At 43.5% G+C, this 17,934-nt stretch overlaps 1 protein-coding gene across 2 annotated transcripts in view; it reads left to right on the forward strand.

Moving 5' to 3' along the window:
- The first annotated feature begins 1,667 nt into the window (after positions 1–1,667).
- UBE2H (ubiquitin conjugating enzyme E2 H) overlaps positions 1,668–17,934 on the forward strand; it is a 69,936-nt gene continuing 53,669 nt past the window's right edge. For both annotated transcript variants that reach the window (XR_014711496.1, XM_084627423.1), the window contains exon 1: positions 1,668–1,967. Coding sequence is in view for 1 of the 2 variants with exons in the window: in XM_084627423.1 (XP_084483549.1) it covers positions 1,915–1,967 (53 nt within the window). In the remaining variant the exon portion in view is untranslated. The remainder of the gene's footprint in view (positions 1,968–17,934) is intronic.

A 17,934-nucleotide genomic window follows, 5' to 3' on the forward strand; every position in this document is an offset into this window, starting at 1 on the left:
AGTCCATCACAGAGGTGGGAGTAGAACTTAGGTGTTCCAGCCCCCATGTCTTAACTACACAGCCTTTCTTTCCACTTTGGCATATTAATCAGAATGTTATTAATTTTGCAGTAGAGTCAATTGGAGAAGCTCATTCATTGGTAACATTCGACTCTGCTCTGTGTCCCTGTTCCTGCTCCGCTAACAGCCTGTATATAAAGGGTTGGACAGGCATAAGAATACATTTCCCAGATCGCAACACTCTAAGGTCACACAAGGTCGAACAGCTGTTCATTCCCATATGCTGCTCAGTTGTACCGGATTATGAGAGATATCACTCATTCCAGCCTCTCGCTCCGATCGGTGTCCCTTGCACATGGACCCTGCATTACTTCTCTGTAAATTATTGACAGTCGGAAAAGCAGAAACCAGAAACTGAGCTGGTGGAAAATGTGATAAACCTCCATGGAACAAGTCACACGTTAATAAATGCTGAAACCCACCTACTGGGGCTGCGAGACTCTTCCCCATGTCAGGATATGTATGGAGTCAATCGTGAATTTCTTGTGTGGTGTGAATACAGTGTGTATTGACAGTCCAATAATACCCCGCTTGCAACAAGATATTGCTATATTTATTATGCCTCACAAAACCTGTGTGAGGAAGGTGTGGGTAAAAGTTGATTTTCACAGAAGACTTAGAGACACACTAAATGTTCACAAACCAGGGGTTCCAAAAATATGGACGGCATCAGGGTGAGGGACGTAAACGAATATGGGAGTAAAGAGAGTTTGGAAAATTGAAGTTTACAAAAATGGGATCTCCCTGCAGTAGCCTCACTTTGCAGATGGGGCATAGAGTGGCTAAGTGACTTGCCCAGCAGCGGAGTCAGTCATGACACTGGGCATAGAAGCCGGGAATCTAACTGCCAGACTATCCCACCCTCCGAATGGAATCCAGGGGGCCATGGCTTGTCTCTCACCAAACCCTAGCGCTACCAGCTAAGCAGAACACAAACAAGGGTGGAAACCATGATTGCACACAGATGAAATCTGGGCCAGCAGCAGGCTGTCATTGTGCAGACACAAGATAACATCTTTTATGGGAGCCACTTGTCAGTGGGTGAAAGAGACAAACTTCCAGAAAACTCCTCTGCAGGTGTCAGAAATAACAAATTTATTAAAGCATAAGCTTTTGTGAACTACAGCTCACTTAGCTCACACTCTAATAAATTGGTTAGTTTCTAAGGTGCCACAAGTCCTCCTGTTCTTTCTGTGGATACAGACTAATACGGCTGCTACTCTGAAAGGTGTCAGAATGTATATGCACCTAGGTACCAGGTTGCTTTGGGAAAACCTGGGTCTCACCCTACAATTTTAGGCAGGGGGGAAACAGGGGCTTTAACACCTGCAAGAAAAGTATTCAGGCTCTATTATAGAGGAGGCATCGAACCCGCAGCTTTAACGTACTTAAAGTGCGTCTAACTCACTGCTCCCCCAGGCTGGGCCACACACTTCTTATGCCTACAGCACCTTGCTCAAGCACATCCTTCTCCCGGGGGAGGCGGAGACTACAGCTCCCAGCAGTCAGCGGGGGCGGCGCGCTCTACGCGCTTGCGTCACGCGCCGCCCCGCCAATCGGGGCGGGCCTGGGCGGTGAGGTCACTGTGTGTGACGTCAGGGGCCCAGAGAGAGGCTCTCCGGCAGAGGCGAGCGGAGCTGGGCTCGGGGCTGAGGGGAGAGCGAGTCGGAGCTGGGGGAGGCAGGAGCGGCCAGGCCCCGCCAGCCGCCGCCGCCGCAGGCTCGCCAGCGGGTCGGTGCCCGGCGCCCCCCCCCCCCCCGCGGGGAGCCGCCCCTGCCGGGTCTCCCCCCCCGCAGCCCGGAGGAGCCGGGGCTCTGACAGCCCGCGAGGAGGAGCCGGGCAGCCGGGGGCACCATGTCCTCCCCCAGCCCGGGCAAGAGGCGGATGGACACCGACGTGGTCAAGCTGTATCCTTCCCGCGCGGGGGGCAGCCCCTGTGGAGGGGAGGGGGAGAGACCCCCATGTCCCTCTGTGGGGGGGTGACTCCCCCCCCCCGTGTTACCCTGTGCGTGGGGGGGGGGAAAGAAACCCTCCCCCATTTCATGAGTGTGAGGGGGGAGAAAGAGAAAGAGAGAGAGACCCTCCCCCATCTCATGGGGGGGGGAGAGAGAGAGATCCCCCATCCCCCTGTGTGTGGGGGGAGACCTCACAGGGAGGAGGGGGAGAAAGGCCTCCCCCCTTGGACAGTGGGGGGAGGAGAAAGAGAGAGTCCCCATCCCCCTGGGTGGAGGAGAGAAACCCCTGTGAGGAAAATACTGGGGGCGAGAGACCCTCCTCTTCCCCCCCCCCCCCCCGCCATGGTGTACAATTGCTGGGGTCAGTCCCTCTGATCTTCCATGGTGAAGGGGAGAGAGAGCACCCCTGTGAAACCAGCTCCCTCTGTGGAGGGAGAGGGTGAAACTTCCCTAGACCAGCCCTGCTTCTGGGGGACCCCCTTGCAAACACCTCCCCAACGCCAGCCATTCGCTCTCTGCTGAGGAGAGGCCTGCTACAAACACAGACCCCTCTCCCCCAGTCCTGGGGACTCCAGATCTCTCTCTCTCCCAGCCTGAGCTTCCCCCCAAACAGCAGATCCCTCAGCCTAAGGCCTGAAGAGACTCAGCCTGGGGGATAGAGGGTACCCCAACCACCTATCCTGGGGGGAAATTAGTACCTTTAAGGAGTGGGGCAGGATCCTTCAGTCCAGCCTAGGGCAACTCCTTTTCCTCCCCCTGGGATTGTGACTTCCCCCAGGGTAAGGGAAAGACCCCCCCCCGACTCCCCATCAGATATTATGACAGCTGGTGGTCGGCCTTGGAAGGAGTATTTCAAAGGAATATTTCCCCCCGTTTCCAGATGGCACCTTCACCCGTGGCTCCCCTCTTTCTCCCAGCCCCCTTCCCTGGAATGTAGTTCAACAGCTTAGGGTTGTGAGGAGTGGGGCTGAGAGAATGGGGTGGTCTTGTCTAATAGCCACAGCCTAGAAAAAACCTTTTGTGATATTTATTATTATTTACTCCATGGTTTCAGCCTGCAGTTCCCAAAGCTTCTGGTGCCAGCCTAGGGATTTGTGGTGATTTTATTTTATTTTAATTTTTCGGGGGAGCCTAGTTTGCTACAAACCAGAAATAAGGTGCCACGGAGTGGGAAGAAGGGGTTTCAGTGCAATTGAAAAGTCTCTCTCTCTTCCCCTCCTCCCCCCCTTCCCTTCTTGCTAAAGGTTTTGTTTATGTAACACTCCAGTTTAGGGTAGGTTTTTTTCTTTCCTAATGGATCTATTTTTATTTTTCTCAGTATTTTTATTCTCACCCCTCATAGGATGGTGTATCCCTCTCTTTTGCTGTCTGGAGTGTGGGTGGCTTTTGAAATATCATTGGGAATTCGATTATAGAATTATTTTATTAATAGTTTTGTTTACGTGGTGGTGGTGGGGAGAACTGACATAACCAACTGAAATGCTTTCAGGAATATTTACTCCCCCAGGAGAATTTAGGAGTGCGGGATCTGTTTTTTGATTGTGGTAGGAAGGTTGGGGGTTGATAAACAGACCTGATTTAGTTGCTAGAGGCAGAGATAAACGAACTTATTTGGATTTTGTGCTTTAAAAGAAGGGGTGAAATCAACAGCACTAATGTTTATAGCATGAGGACAATTTACCCAAAGAAAATTTGTTAATGTTTTGTGTGCATGTTTTAATACAAAGCTTCTGTTTATTTTTAATGTTGTTTTTAGCAAATAGGAAATGACTACCCTTCATGGTAGAATCTGAGCTATTTTTATTCTGGAGTTTAGAATTACAACATGTCATACCCTCCCAAATGCAAATTTCAATTGATAGTTAATTTCACCAGGGGGAGGGTTGAGAACTCCAGCTGTTTAGTGGAAATAATCCTCATTGTGTATAATTTTTGAAGAGGACTGTGCTGGAGTGGGGATGAGGCCCATTATGACCTGATGCATTTTCTCCCCTACTTTTTTTTCTGCTTGGTAGCTGACATCTAGAATGACTAAAGCATTTTAGGAGACAAAGCAGTTTTTTGGTATATTTATGGCTTGGTGGTAGATGAAGAGAAGTAAATAGGTTGACATTCCTCCCAATCCAAATTAGTTTCCGATCTCCTGCTCTCTTTTCCTGTGACAAAAGAATCCAGAGGCTTTTTAAAACTGTAGCTCTTATTATTGTTACCCCCGTGTTCTTGGTATTTGAGACAGAGGTAGGTCGGTTTGTTTCTTGTGGACAGCAAAGTTAGGAAGTTTTGTATGTCAGATGACTCTCTTCTCTACCTTCCTCCTTCCCCAGTCTTTTTGTTTGTCTGGCTTTCCTTCATATCTCTGGGCCTACACTCTGAATTCATCCTAAACAACTGAGCCACTTCATTTTTCTGTGTAGTCCTCCTATCTGTAAACCGATCTACACATTATCTGAAGTAAGTGTGTGTTTGAGGGGTGCGGGCGGGTTGGGGATTGAAGCTGTTTTCTAGTGGTGAATAAATGAGAGAGAACTGGACTGAAGGAATGTACTTGAATGTGGCTTGATTTTTTTTTGTTTGCTGCCATTTTCATTACAATCTCCCATTTCAGCTTCTCTTTAATGTCTCTAGTATATAATCATGGCATAGATTTACAGCCTGCCAAGAGTTACCTTGTCTAGGAAGGGGCTAGAGAGCAAGTTACAAGTCTGCTGCTTTTTACTGCTCTGACAGGTTTAGGAGAGGAGTGGAGTCCTTCTTTATTATTCCTATTTTCAATCCCAACACGTCCATGTCCTTTTGTAGATGTTTCTTTGTGACCAGGGAACGGGAGAGGTTGGTTGCTCGTGCTCTCTCTAAATTGCAAGGGGGAGTGTGTTTTTTAACTGATGTTTAATAATCAACTGGATGATTATGTTCTGACACTGAGTCATTCATTGTTTCTCTTCTGATCCCTTCTCTAAATACTGGAAAGAGCCTAGAAGCAGGGATTTGCATTGCATTTTGACTCTGTTGGATTGATTGTCTCCTTCCCCACACCCCTCTCTTGATTTTCCTCACTGCCTAAATACCAGGCCCAGTGGAGTAATTCTATTACATGCAGTGCCGTGCACAAAAGATCAGATGCTTCCTGTGCCCCACTGTGGAATGACTTTCAAGGAAGTTTTATATCCAGAATATAGGGAATTACTCAGATTACCTGCGATCTGATACTGGTGACTGTAAAAATAAATAAAAATATTATGATCAGGCTAGGCATGTGCGTAAGTTTCCTCCTCTTTTCCATCCCCATACTTCCCCTGGTAAGGTATGTGTGTGGGGGGAGCTCGTGCAGCTCAGTATGTCCTTGAGGCTTGTGGGACTTGCTCCCTTCCCTGTTGCATGGCAGTTGCAATCCCCTCTCGCCCTGGATGAGCCAGTGCCCCCTGTGAAATGACGAGCTGCTTGTTTTGGAAAAGTGTTTGCAGGCAAAAGGCCTCAGGAAGAGCTTGCAACTCAGCCGATTGGTTGCTCTGTTACTACCCGGAAACTGAGGCCTGGGCGGAGCAACACGAACAGCTGATAGAGTGTGTGACAAGAGTGTGTTTATATGCTGGAGAGTGGGGGCTGGGGAAAGAGAAGGAGGCCCAGTGAAAGCCTTTGAAAACAAGCTCAGGGCAATCTTTGGAGGAATGGGTTTTTTGGTGTGTGGAAAATTTCTTATAGGCAAATGAGTACAATGGGTATTGGGTATCCCTGAAATGTTAATGTGTGTGATTCTTGGAGCCCTGCAATTACATCTCTTGGAGGTGATTCTGGTAGGATTTACAATAGTATTGAGGTTGGGAGTTTATTCTGCACCAGAATAGCAGTGTGCTTATGAATGCAGTTTATTTGTAGACTCTGAACTCAATTTTACTTTATTTCCCTTTTATATAGAGAGTCTTATGACTTGATTACACTGCCTAAACTTTTAAGTATCCGAGCTGAAGTTAGAAAAGAATGTCACGCACTGTGCATGAAAAGAATTATAAATACAGCCACATTTAGTTTGTTGAATCTCCATTTTTTTTCAGCCATTGGGACACAAATGGCTGCTGTTGCAGCAAAAATTTTAAAGTGCTGAAACTTTTTGAAGAACAGATATATTACACCAGTTGACAGAGTGATGACTTTGTTAGAATTAGGTCATTTTAAAACTATTCCAAATTATCTGAGGCTAAAAATGAAAAATGCTAAGATGTTTCTCCATTTATTTGTGTATTGATGGATGATTTGTAATTGCAAAAGACAGTAGTATTGGGTTATATCAGTTGTGTTAGATTAGCTGAATCAGAGGACAGAAAACATCTTATGTTCAGGATAAATTTCATTTTAAGCTAAAACTTCCACAAGGTAGAATGTAAATCCTGAAAATGTCATGGGAAAGTTTTTATACCTTTTGGTCTCCATTTTAATTGACTCTGAAGGGGTGGGAGAAGTCAGGATACTTTTTCAAACAGATGAAGACTTGGAAACAAAATGCTTAGAATGCTTGGGAGTATGTGGGGGTTTTTTGGCATTAGTAGCTTAGGCTGTGATAGCAAACAAGATATTGTTACTAACCTCAGTTGAACAGTGACCAGTATGCCTCATATTCACTGTCTGAGTGCGTGTTCTCCTACCTGCCATTTTAAGAACTTAACCCCATGTATCATTTTGCTAAAACATAAAAGCAACTTTCAGTTAAAATTCTCACAGCCTCAATGGCAACCTTCAAGAGTATCATCTTGTTCGCTTCAGAGCTGAATTTACCTCTACTAGCTGATGAATTCCCCCCCGCCCACTCTCTCTGTAAGTACCATTGTTGCCTTGTCAGTCTGATTGCGGAGTTCAGTGAAGTTAGACTTGCAATACAAACCTGAAAGGGTGCTGCACCTGCTTAATAATATAGTTTTATGTCAATAACCATGAATTTGGTTAAAACATTAGATTGTAAAGTTAGAGCAGACATTTTAATCTGACCCGGTTTAAAACAAAGACTTTGTGGATTTTTCGGCATTTGAGTTAACAACTTGTGTGTACCATACTACTTGGTTTCAGAGCAATGATTTTAGTGAACTGTATGCCATTGCAGTCTTTTTGGAGATTACATTTATGGTTCTCAGAAGCAATTCTTCGTAAAACTAAACTGGAATTAGATTGCTGAGAATTGAGTAAAGTATGCTTTACTAAACACTTACTGATTAAAGGTTTCAGAGTAGCAGCCGTGTTAGTCTGTATCAGTAAAAAGAAAAGGAGTTCTTGTGGCACCTTAGAGACTAACCAATTTATTTGAGCATAAGCTTTCGTGAGCTGCAGCTCACTTCATCGGATGCATGCATGAAAGCTTATGCTCAGATAAATTTGTTAGTCTCTAAGGTGCCACAAGTCCTCCTTTTTTCTTTTTACTGATTAAGCAAATCTTGGAAGCTGTTACTGTTACTACCAAGTAAAATATGCATGTATGCTTTTTAGAAAAGCTAAGTGGCTTGCTTTGTAAAATTGTCTCTTTATTCTTATTCCTCATATTGCCGTGTTTAGAAAGGCCTACTTGTAGCACCAGTTATAATGCTTTTGTGTAATGTGAGGGCATTCTGATGTAAATTGGTAAAGATTCAAAGTCAGTTGCGGATGATTTTGTAGTATAGTTACTAACCCTTAAAAGGGAAGCTCTTGCTATGGTGAGAACCCCAAAATGTGTTAAAAACAATTCCTTGGCAGAAAGCAAATAACCTTCTTACATCTGTCATGGCTGTGAATCATTCACACACTAGTAAAATTTCAACATGTAAGAGTAGCCATAAGATGCCCCCTGTTGAATATTTGCCGTTTCCTCTCTGGGTTCTTTGGGTTATGTTTCCATTTGCCTCTGAAACCTTAGATGTAATGTCCTAAGTAAAAGAATGGACTGCAAAACACTGTTTCCTGTTATCGGCGCTACAGTAGCATAAAAAAAAAAGCTGTGCTCCCTAAAAATCTTCTGAAAGGGCGTACTCGTAAAACTCACGCCTTGACTCTTCTGTGTTCCTGCACTGTTGCTATTGAAGTGCCCAGCAGAATGGTGTTGGAGTGGTGTAGTTAATGCTCTTGCTATAGAGTGCTGTTGGTACATTACCTTGCCAAACTTAGTCTAAATCGGTTAGTAGTAACCTGGGTTTCTGCTCGACAACACAGTATGAGGCCTTGTGATTCATTTCCATCCAATAGAGGGCAAAAGTCAGTTCATTATAGTAGGTGTAGATCAGCATACAACTTCAGCTTTGTAAAAGCTGTAGGATAACATCCTCAAGCATTACAGTTTTGGGTTTTTTTAAAGCAATTTAAAGGAGCAGGAGTAGGCAACTGCAGACAGTTAAGAGGTGAGAAGCAAAGCAGGAAGGGAACACCTGAGCACTGCAGTGGTATAGAATGATCATTCACTGTTGCTACATAACTTGTCATTCTTAGCACTTGTTGCTGTTTTGTGCACTTTTAAAACAATGTAATTGACTGCCATATAGACAACAGATTACTATTAAAAGTAGAAAAGTGCCCACAATTAAAGGGGCAGGGGACAGTATGGAACTTCCTACGAGCCAAACAGCTATCCTGAATTATGCCAATATAACCATTATTAAGGTGTAAGTTTGAAGATGGTAAGAGACATTTCCGAGTACTCAGTCATTTTTTCCTTTCCTGGAGTCCTGCCCATGCTCTTGGCAAGAAAGATGAAAGGTAACTGCTGAATAACACGTTTTTGAATGTCAAATGCAGCTATATATGTGGGTGTATATGCAGGTATTTAGCAATTCATTATTTGCCTTCTCTTATTGTGTGTGGTCAACTCCCCTGCTTTCATCACATTTTTCAGTGGCCTCTGTCCATATATTTCTGGAATAGCCCACATACACAGAGGATTGCTGTTTGCTTCTCCCCACCAAATAGTGCAGGCATGACAAAAGAATCTTACAATCTTAGTGTCTCTAGTTCTAATAGGTCATCCAGTGTGTCTGTAGGCCAGCAACCTATTGATACCTACAGAATACTTGAAATTTAATTGCAGAAAACACTAGAAAATGCCCCAAGTGATGGCTCTTCCTTAACATCACTTGGATGACTATTCTATAGTTTAATAGATCTTGCTGTCAGAAAGTGTCTCTATTTTTGACTGACATTTTCAGTTCTTTAATTTAATCCAGTTTCTCCTTGTTCTACCCTCTTATAGCACCCAAAATTCCTCTGTCCTTGATGCTGACACACTTCAAATACTACTAGAATGTAATTTTCCCCGCCCCCAGGTTATTCATCACTAAGCCTAACTGTCCATAGAGATTCCCCACAAATCAATCTCTGTAGCATTCTGATCACTTTTATTTATATACCTAAGTGTTATATTCTTCAGCTTCTTTCTCCCTCCAATTTAGCAATATTTTTCTGGTAATGAGGTACCTGGAACTGAAGAGGGGATTGCATGCAGTATCTGGAAGGAGAGATCTGTGATTGCATGGCCTTCAGGCCCTGTGTTCTCATTCGAATTTGCAGCTGAGACTGATGCCAGCTTCAAAACTAGTGTGGTTTTAACTGATGCTGCATTCCTGGCACTATTTCTCATGGTGATCTTGACATTCTAATGACCTTAAATCACTTGCCTTATTTTCCATAGCAATATGAATGCCTGGAATAACGAGTTGACTTAGTCTCCAAAAAGAGGCCAGGTTAATCATGCCCTTCGCACACTGCTGTTTTTGGTTTGGGATGCCGTATCTCACCCGTTGTTGAATGGAAGCATCTTTGTCAGCAGTATCATTATAATTGCCATGTTGACTGACAGATCTACTATAACTATAGATTACAGGGCACGTTTTACACACAACGTGAAAGGTATGTAGTGAAATACAGAAAGTAACATCTCTGACTTCACTTTCTATTTAGTCACTTTGAAGGGACTTCTAGTGTAACTGTTTAAATTATATTCTTTATTCTTTAATGATGAGTGCTGCTCTACCATTCCAGAAGTGGCTGCATTTCAGTGGCATGTGCTCTCTCTAATTAAAGTGCAGTGAGATCCTTTAGAATAAGAGGAAGAGTATGGGTGTAAGAATAACTTCCATTATAGTATTAATACAAATTGTTAGTTACTATATTGGTCATTCTAAAACGTTCTGTAATACCTATGAAAATTTGAGTCTGCAAATTTGGGCTCTTTCTGTGACGTCAGCAACTAAATTTTGGTATCAAATTTTGGCTAAGACCTTGTTAGTAAAATTAAGTAAAATTCATTGATAGTAACTGCTTTTTAGAGGTTTTCCATCCTCTGGGAAAGTCTGAGGTGTGAGGCTCTAGTTTAGTTATTAGTCTAGAAGCTACCAAGCCAGCCTCTGCAAGTATTTCAAGGCCCTGTCTATGTTGGTGCTAGATCCGTGAGCTCTATTTTGTTTAAGCACTTTCCTTGCTAATGACAATTCATTGCAAAAGTTACTTAACATTATTCCTAAATTCCAGTGTGTTTTATATGTGGCCTTGAACATTCATGATACGTGTTGAGGGTGAGACCTGGAATGTAAGTTACACGTTTGCAAACCATTGCTGCTTTCTTGAATGCAAGATAACGTTGGTATAACACCTGGTTGTTTCTAGTCAATTATTTGTGGAGCTCTGATGGGCTGGTTATATTAGAGAGAACGTATACATAATAATGAGTGGTGTTGGGGAGCAGATGGGACACTGCTATTCATCCCTTCTCATAATACAATAAGGGAACAGTCAAATGGAAATACGTTAAATTTAAAACTAAAAAAACCACAACTTTTTCACACAACACACCTGTAGAACTTGCTGCCACAAGATACCATTGAGGCTAAGAATTTAGCAAGGTTTAAAATAGGATTGGGCGTTTATATGAGTAACAAGAATATCCAGAGTTGTTATAGAAAAGGTGGAAAAAACCCAAAGGGTATGTCTACACAACCCAGGTCAGCAAGCCTCCTATACCGGGTTGGCAGATTTGGGCTAGCAGGGCACATGCTGTGTAGACAGCACTTTGAAGTTGCTGCTCAGGCTCTGAAGCACACTCTGCTCCCTAGGCTTCAGAGACTGAGCTCCAGCCTGAACTGCAAGTTCAGAGCGCTGTCTACAGAGCTATTTTTAGAGCACTAGCATGTGCCCTGCTAGCTCACTTCTGTCAACCCAGGCTGGTAGTCTCATTACCACAGGCTGTGGGCTAAATTCCCGCTAAGGGCGGCTTCCTATTAAGTGCTGCGGCAGGGAGAGATGCCTCTCCCCAAGCACTGAACCTGCCACAGCGCCCTCCCCAGCCCTGGACCTGCTGGGGGACAGGCGCCCCTCCCTCTGGCTCAGCCCCGGATCTTCTGCACCCGCGGCTGGGGGACAGGCGCCCCTCCCTTTGGCTCAGCCCCAGACCTTCCCCGCCCGTGGCTGGGGGACAGGCACCCCTTGCCCTGGTCCTGACCCAGGCCCGGACCTGTCGTGGCTGGGGGAGAGGTGCCTCTCCCCCCACCCCCACCCAGGTGCTGCTGCAGGGACAGAGAGCTGGGGGGGGAGTCCTCTCTCTCCACTGTAGCCTCACTGAGCCCCATTGCACCCAAATGCCTCAGCCCCTCCCACATTCCAAATCCCTCAGCCCCACCCCACCACATGAATTTTATGTGCACCAATATGGAGGTCATGTGTCACACACCACCGCCATATTGGTGCACATAACAAAATTCAATCTGCACATGAGTGGGAAAAACTAGAGGGAACGCTAGCTGTGGGATATACCTTAAGCGTTCTGGAAGGGAGAACCATCCCTATTCAGGGCATGAGCTGACTTCTAATGGGGGGTAGGAGGAAAGCTTTCCAGGGGCATATTTTCTCATACCTGCCTACTGACAGGTTTCTTGCACTTTCCTCTGAAACAGCTGGTACTCCCCAGTGTTTGAGGACAGGATATTTCATCCACTGGAGCCGATCTGATCCAGTATGGTAGCTCCTATGATGGTTCTTGGCTGCTCCAGTCCAGAATAGGATACTAGAAGAGAATTCTAGACTTTTCTGTATAAAAGAGCAGCTAAAAGTTGCAAAGTATCTGAAATATTAATTCTGGATGTTCTTGATTTACCTTCTGTGCAGTGGATTAATACAGGCAAAATTGAAATGATTTATAAAATATTAACATAACCACTTTGGCGTCTTAGCAGACTAGGTGTTGCTTCATCTGTCCTCACAGTGGCAGAATCATATGCCCTAAAACAGTTAAGGGAAAAGCCTGGAAACATGGGAGAATGTTGTCAGCAAATCCACTGGTTTGCAGTGGAATAACTATGGATATTGAACCTAGATCAACTGCGATGTATTGTCTGCAGAGACTTGACTGAGCTTTAGAACATTTCTGATCTTAAACAAGGCTCTCTGCAGAGCTGAGAAGTTCTATTTTTAAACTGTGCAGTGAATAAAGACTGAAACTATGAGGCTCTAGTTTAGTTATTAGTCTAAAAGCTACAAGGCCTGCTTTTGCAAGGGTTTCAAGGCTCTGTCTACACTCTTCTGAATCTATTATCTCGCTTCTGTTCAAGTATGTTCCTTGCTAATGGGGTTTCCTTGCTCAGTGATGCTGAGCCACAAATGGCTTGAGTAACTTTGACTTCTACTGTGTGAGCAACTTAAATTGGAAGGTTTCTTTAAAAAATAAGGTGGTTTTTTTGTTTAAAATGTGCTATTTTGTTGTCTGGATTCAAAAATGGAGACAAGCCTTTGGGGTCTGCAATAGTGGGACCCTGTTGGTGTTGGCTACTCTTTTAAATAGTCTCTAGTCCTCTTTGCTGTAGAGAGCATAACATAAGCAGATTGCTGATATCTTTTATAAATTTCATTCATTATTTACAGTCACCTAGAACTAGCTAGCTTTGGAGCTCATAGCTGTTGGTTCCTGGTTTTGATGGGGAGCTTGCCAGTTCTTGGCTGCTTGGGTTTCTTGTGACAGCACTAAGACCACTCTAGCTCCCTCCTAACAGGCTGCTGCAACTGAGGTGGCTCCTTTGAGCCTCCCACTCTGGCCTCCCTCAATGGGGTAGGGGCAGTTCCATGTAGGAGCTGGTTCAGCTAATAGCATCTTACGTGGCAGAAGTGTGGACCTATCTCTCCATCCTTCGAAGCCACAGTGCTTGGATACCATTGTGACGGGCACAGTGTAAGAACCTAGATGGATAGTAATAGCACCCCTTTGGGAGCAGGGAAGGAGAAAGGAGGCAAGATCGGGAGGATCTCAAGATGGGGCATAGCAAGGACCACTGATAGTGTGACAGGGGAGGGGGAAAGGTGGGAAGTGTAAGAATGGGACAGAAGAGCAAAGGGGAAGAAAAACATGAGTGAGCAAGGAAGCGAATGATGGAGAACAGAGACAACCACAAGCAAATGGGATTCTAGGTTTTCAAAGAGAACAAGAAGACAGAAATAGGGATGGTAGGGAGGGGGTGTGATGGGGTGCCCATCCCACACAAGGCCTGGCAGAGTTAAAGTGGCTAGGCAGGCCAACTAACTGCCCAAGCTGCACATGAAGGAGATGGGAAGCCGGCCACTAATTAGAAATGGGCCCAGCTGGGCACAAACAGGAGGGGCCTGTATAAAGCCCAGGAACTGTGGGCAGCAAAAGACTGCAAGGAAGTTGTCTACAGTCACTCCCTGGAGGAGGGAGCTTGGGCTGGCAAACCCAGAAAGAGGGGGAAGCTAGATAAGTAGGAAGAAATGCAGGGAAACAGCACCAAGGGGTAGGGCTGTACAGACCCTGGCTGCTTGTGGTCCCTGGGCTGTTGGGCGGAAGGCTGAGGTTGGTAAGTTTGAGGCACCCACTGAATCTTGAGTAACCAGCATTAATTAACTGTTGCAAGGCTAATTTAAAACTGCCCAGAATGTCCTAGGTGCTTCCCGCTTGTTTGGGAAACACTTCTGGGATGTTTGTATGGAATCACAAGTATTGGCAACTATGCCTGGGACAACTTGTGCTTCTGTATCTGAGGAGGCTGGCGGTGGCCCAAATGTTCCCCTCCCCCTTTTTAAATTAAGTGTGGGGGGACTAAGGTCAAATGAAACCGGTTAAGTTTGAGACACAAGGGCAGAGAAGAGAAATAATGTTGCTGACATTCCCTAAATCTTTAAAGCTGGCCCTACCAAAAACCAACATGTGCTGCTGGGTATTGGTTACATATAGCAGTAATGCAAGTATTAAATCTTACAATAACTTGGCAGCTTCCACGCTGTGCTACTGCCCTGGGAGAGTGATACATCCATATCAGTGGTACCTAGAATAGTCTTGCATGGATTTTGCTACTATTCTTAGTCAATTTGCATAAAGTTATTTTGTGTTTGGCTTACAGTAGTTGCACATTTGAAAAGGAAGGACAATGTACTGCAGGTGAGCTCTTACCAAGGTCTGAGTGGAATATTCATCCTTCATAATCCCTTAAATCAAATGCCAGTATTGTAAATTAGATAAAGGAAGAATAAAAACTCCAAAAAATTAATTTCTCTGCACCTCGGAAAATGTCAAATCCACACTGATGTGACTCAGCATAGAGTTGTATTGACTTAGTCCTGAACTCTGTTTAAAACGTATCACACTTGTCTTTTAGGCTATCGTTTTCAACATGCCAATGTTTCACCTCTGAAATAAGGGATGCTGTGAAAACAAAAGGAAACTAGAAATGGTGTGGCATTAATAAATTTAACATACCTGACGACATAGACAACTTAAGTTAGTCCTTCTGATTTCAATAACTACCACAGTTAGTTACAGAAAGCCCACGTGTGACAGCGGTGAGATGAACTTGTATCCAAAATGAAGAACGTGGCATTCAGATTTGGTGGTCTCTTCAGTTGAAAAGTTAGGACAGGGGAGATCAGATCCTTGTAACTTAGCACCAGTGTCTAAGTACTTTCCTTGTGCTCCTTGAAAGAAAAGGTATTTGAGGAGGGAGGAGTACTAGCTCAGTCTCTGTTGTAGTTGCGACTGTCTCAAACAAGTAAAGTCGGTCTTTCATCACTGCTCAAGATAGAAGTTTCAAAGCAGTGGCCAAAATAATATAAGGTAGTGTCTTCTGGAAACCAAACTGGTAGTCTAGTAAGTGTTTCTCTGTAGAAGTGCTGTCTTTTTACGAAGAATAATTCATTTAAAACTAAACTTTTGACAGTGGTACCATTCTTGGGTTGCTTCATTCACAAAGCAGGCACATGGCTCAAAATAAGAATCAGATGCTTAAATTTCTTATTACTAATTTTTTGTTGAACAGAATTGAGTTCAATTTTTTAATCACTAAAGGGATGTCAGATTTCTTATTGACAGGTTTCAGAGTAGCAGCCGTGTTAGTCTGTATTTGCAAAAAGAAAAGGGAGTAGTTGTGGTACCTTAGAGACTAACCAATGTATTTGAGCATAAGCTTTCGTGAGCTACAGCTCACTTCATCAGATGCATTCCAATGAAGTGAGCTGTAGCTCATGAAAGCTTATGCTCAAATAAATTTTAGTCTCTAGGGTGCCACAAGTACTAGATTTCTATTAAATCTGACTTTATATATAATGTTAAATTCATGTTTATGGCTTAGTTTTGCCAGCCATTATGATTTTATTATGGTTGCCACAATATTTCGTGGTTTTTTTTTCTTAAAGCTGCAGCTCTTGGAGTCATGTGAGTCTGTGAGAATCTCAGCTTTCATTTAAAAATAACTTTGGAGGGCCTGACTTGTGATTCTGTATTGCCTGGAGTCGGCAATATTGATATCTTCATACCTAAATCTTCTGATTATGAGTTTAAACATTGCTGTGTTTGGTGGGGTAAGCAGCGAGAGACTTAATGGTAAATATTTAAGCCCTGCTATACATAGAGTAAGTGCAGTGCTCTGGGCATAAATTGAGAGCAGCAGCACTGGTAATAGCTGGAAAAATGACCACAAACTAGGGTTGTGGTTAAATGTGAGACTGAAATGTGAGGGTGTATTTCTTAAAGTAGTCACTTAAACTAGAAGCCCTATTTACATTACTAATTTGTTGATATTTAATTTTTTCTCAACAGGGACATTGAGAATTTTTGTTTTTATTGACAAGATGTAAAATTGCAATGATTAGTTATAGGAGAGGATATCAATGTTAGTGGTCCTCGCATTCAAAAAAGAGGAACCATCTGTCCCCATTTAAAAATCTTCATCAAATAAATGCACACATCTCCTTTCGAGGAAATAAGAAGATACTTTAACTAAATTTAAGCATTTTATGTTCAGTCTCCTAGATTTCAAGGCTAGAAGGAACAATTAAGTAATCTAGTTTGACCATCTTTCTCATTTAGCTCATGCTACTTTTTAGAGTGTAAAAGTTTTGAGGAGACAAGTATTGGTGGCCTAACTCATGTCAACATTGAAAACAGACCATTATAGATTATAACAATAACCCATAAATGAGTCAATTTGTATTTAACATCTGGGCTACTTTCTCAGATTTGTCCAGATAAGGTTTCGTAGAAAACAGATGAAGACTTGAAGCCAAATCCTCAGCTGTTGAAAATCAGCACAGTTCCTTTGACTTCATTGGAGCTACACTGATTTATATTGCCTGAAAATCTGCCCCTTAAACTGCATTGTCAGTTCTTCAAATGTCAGTTGATCTGCATGGGCGGGAAAGAGTATTTTTGTCAGTTTACCCTAACACTTTGGAGGAAATCAAAGAGGAAAATTCACAGTTAAGCAAGACATATTGGATCTTATTAATATTCACTCATGGCACTAAATAGACAGCAGCCACCACACTTCTTTAGGCTACATTGTGGAGATGCCATGGAAGACCAGACAATTTGAGACTGGGCTCTTCAGATGACTTCACAAGTAACATAATTGAATACAAAATTTATCAGTGTTCCTCTCGAAAATCTCGAATGTGGGGGGGGAGGTGGGCGGAGTGGTGTCTTTCTAGAAACTCAATTGAGGCCTTACTCCTGTCACCTTTTCCTGTCAGTTGGGGTTACTCACTTGAGTAATGGTCATTTGAGGACAGTCTGGTTGGGTCAGACCTTTAAGCTGTCCTTATTTGCCTCTCTACATTGTTACTCCCCAACAGTTAAAGATACAGGCAGTAACTCTCCATAAGCTGCTTAAACAAGACCTAAGCCTTCACCGGAAGGTTGAAATTTCCTTTCACAAGTCTAAATTGCCTATATGTGCAAGGATTCTTCCCAGTATATTTAGGGAATAGTCAGGGTTCTCAGGCTTTTGTTCTTGTATTCATAAACATTTTGTCAAAATAAACATATTCTAAGTGTTTTAACAGCAGTTGTGGTTCCAAATTCTCCTATGTAACTCTACAGGCTTCCCAAGACATTGACTTCTCAGCTGTTACTAGTAGAGGTGCAGTTCATTAGTTCTGCAAAGAAGACACTTAGAAAATGGACAATCTTGCATCCTCTACAGTTCAGCATAAAGTTTGTGATCTGTAGAAGCCTCAGCATAGTCACCAGTAGATAATGTGTTCTGTTTCAAAATGCTGTTATACCAAGCACCTGCAGCCATGGTAGTAATTGTTGGGAGTCTGTTGTGGCCAGGCAGTTGCACGTAAAATGGTCACCAGTCCAGGGCTTTGATGCCGGCATATTAAAGGTTTTTCTTCTTGCTGCTTGGAACTTTTTATAGAGATTATCTCCTCCAAGGAGGAAGGTAACCAGGTGGTGTGGTGCCAGAGCATAGTCTGACCCAGGCAGTACAGTAACAGGCCTGCATATTTTGGCCATTATGGTTTTGTAGCTTTTAGCCAGCTTCCCACCTATACACGCACTTAATCTGGTGTTCACATAAGGTGCCATGGAGAATAAAGTCATCTGTATCATAATTTCCATCCTATACCTAGCCTGTGGATAAAGAAGTTTGCTTTGCTGACTCAGAGGGGTGCTATCTAGGCATGCGCTGGTAACCAG

This window comes from Lepidochelys olivacea (genome assembly GCF_965140295.1).
Source record: "Lepidochelys olivacea isolate rLepOli2 genome assembly, chromosome: 1".
NCBI classification, from domain to species: domain Eukaryota; kingdom Metazoa; phylum Chordata; order Testudines; family Cheloniidae; genus Lepidochelys; species Lepidochelys olivacea.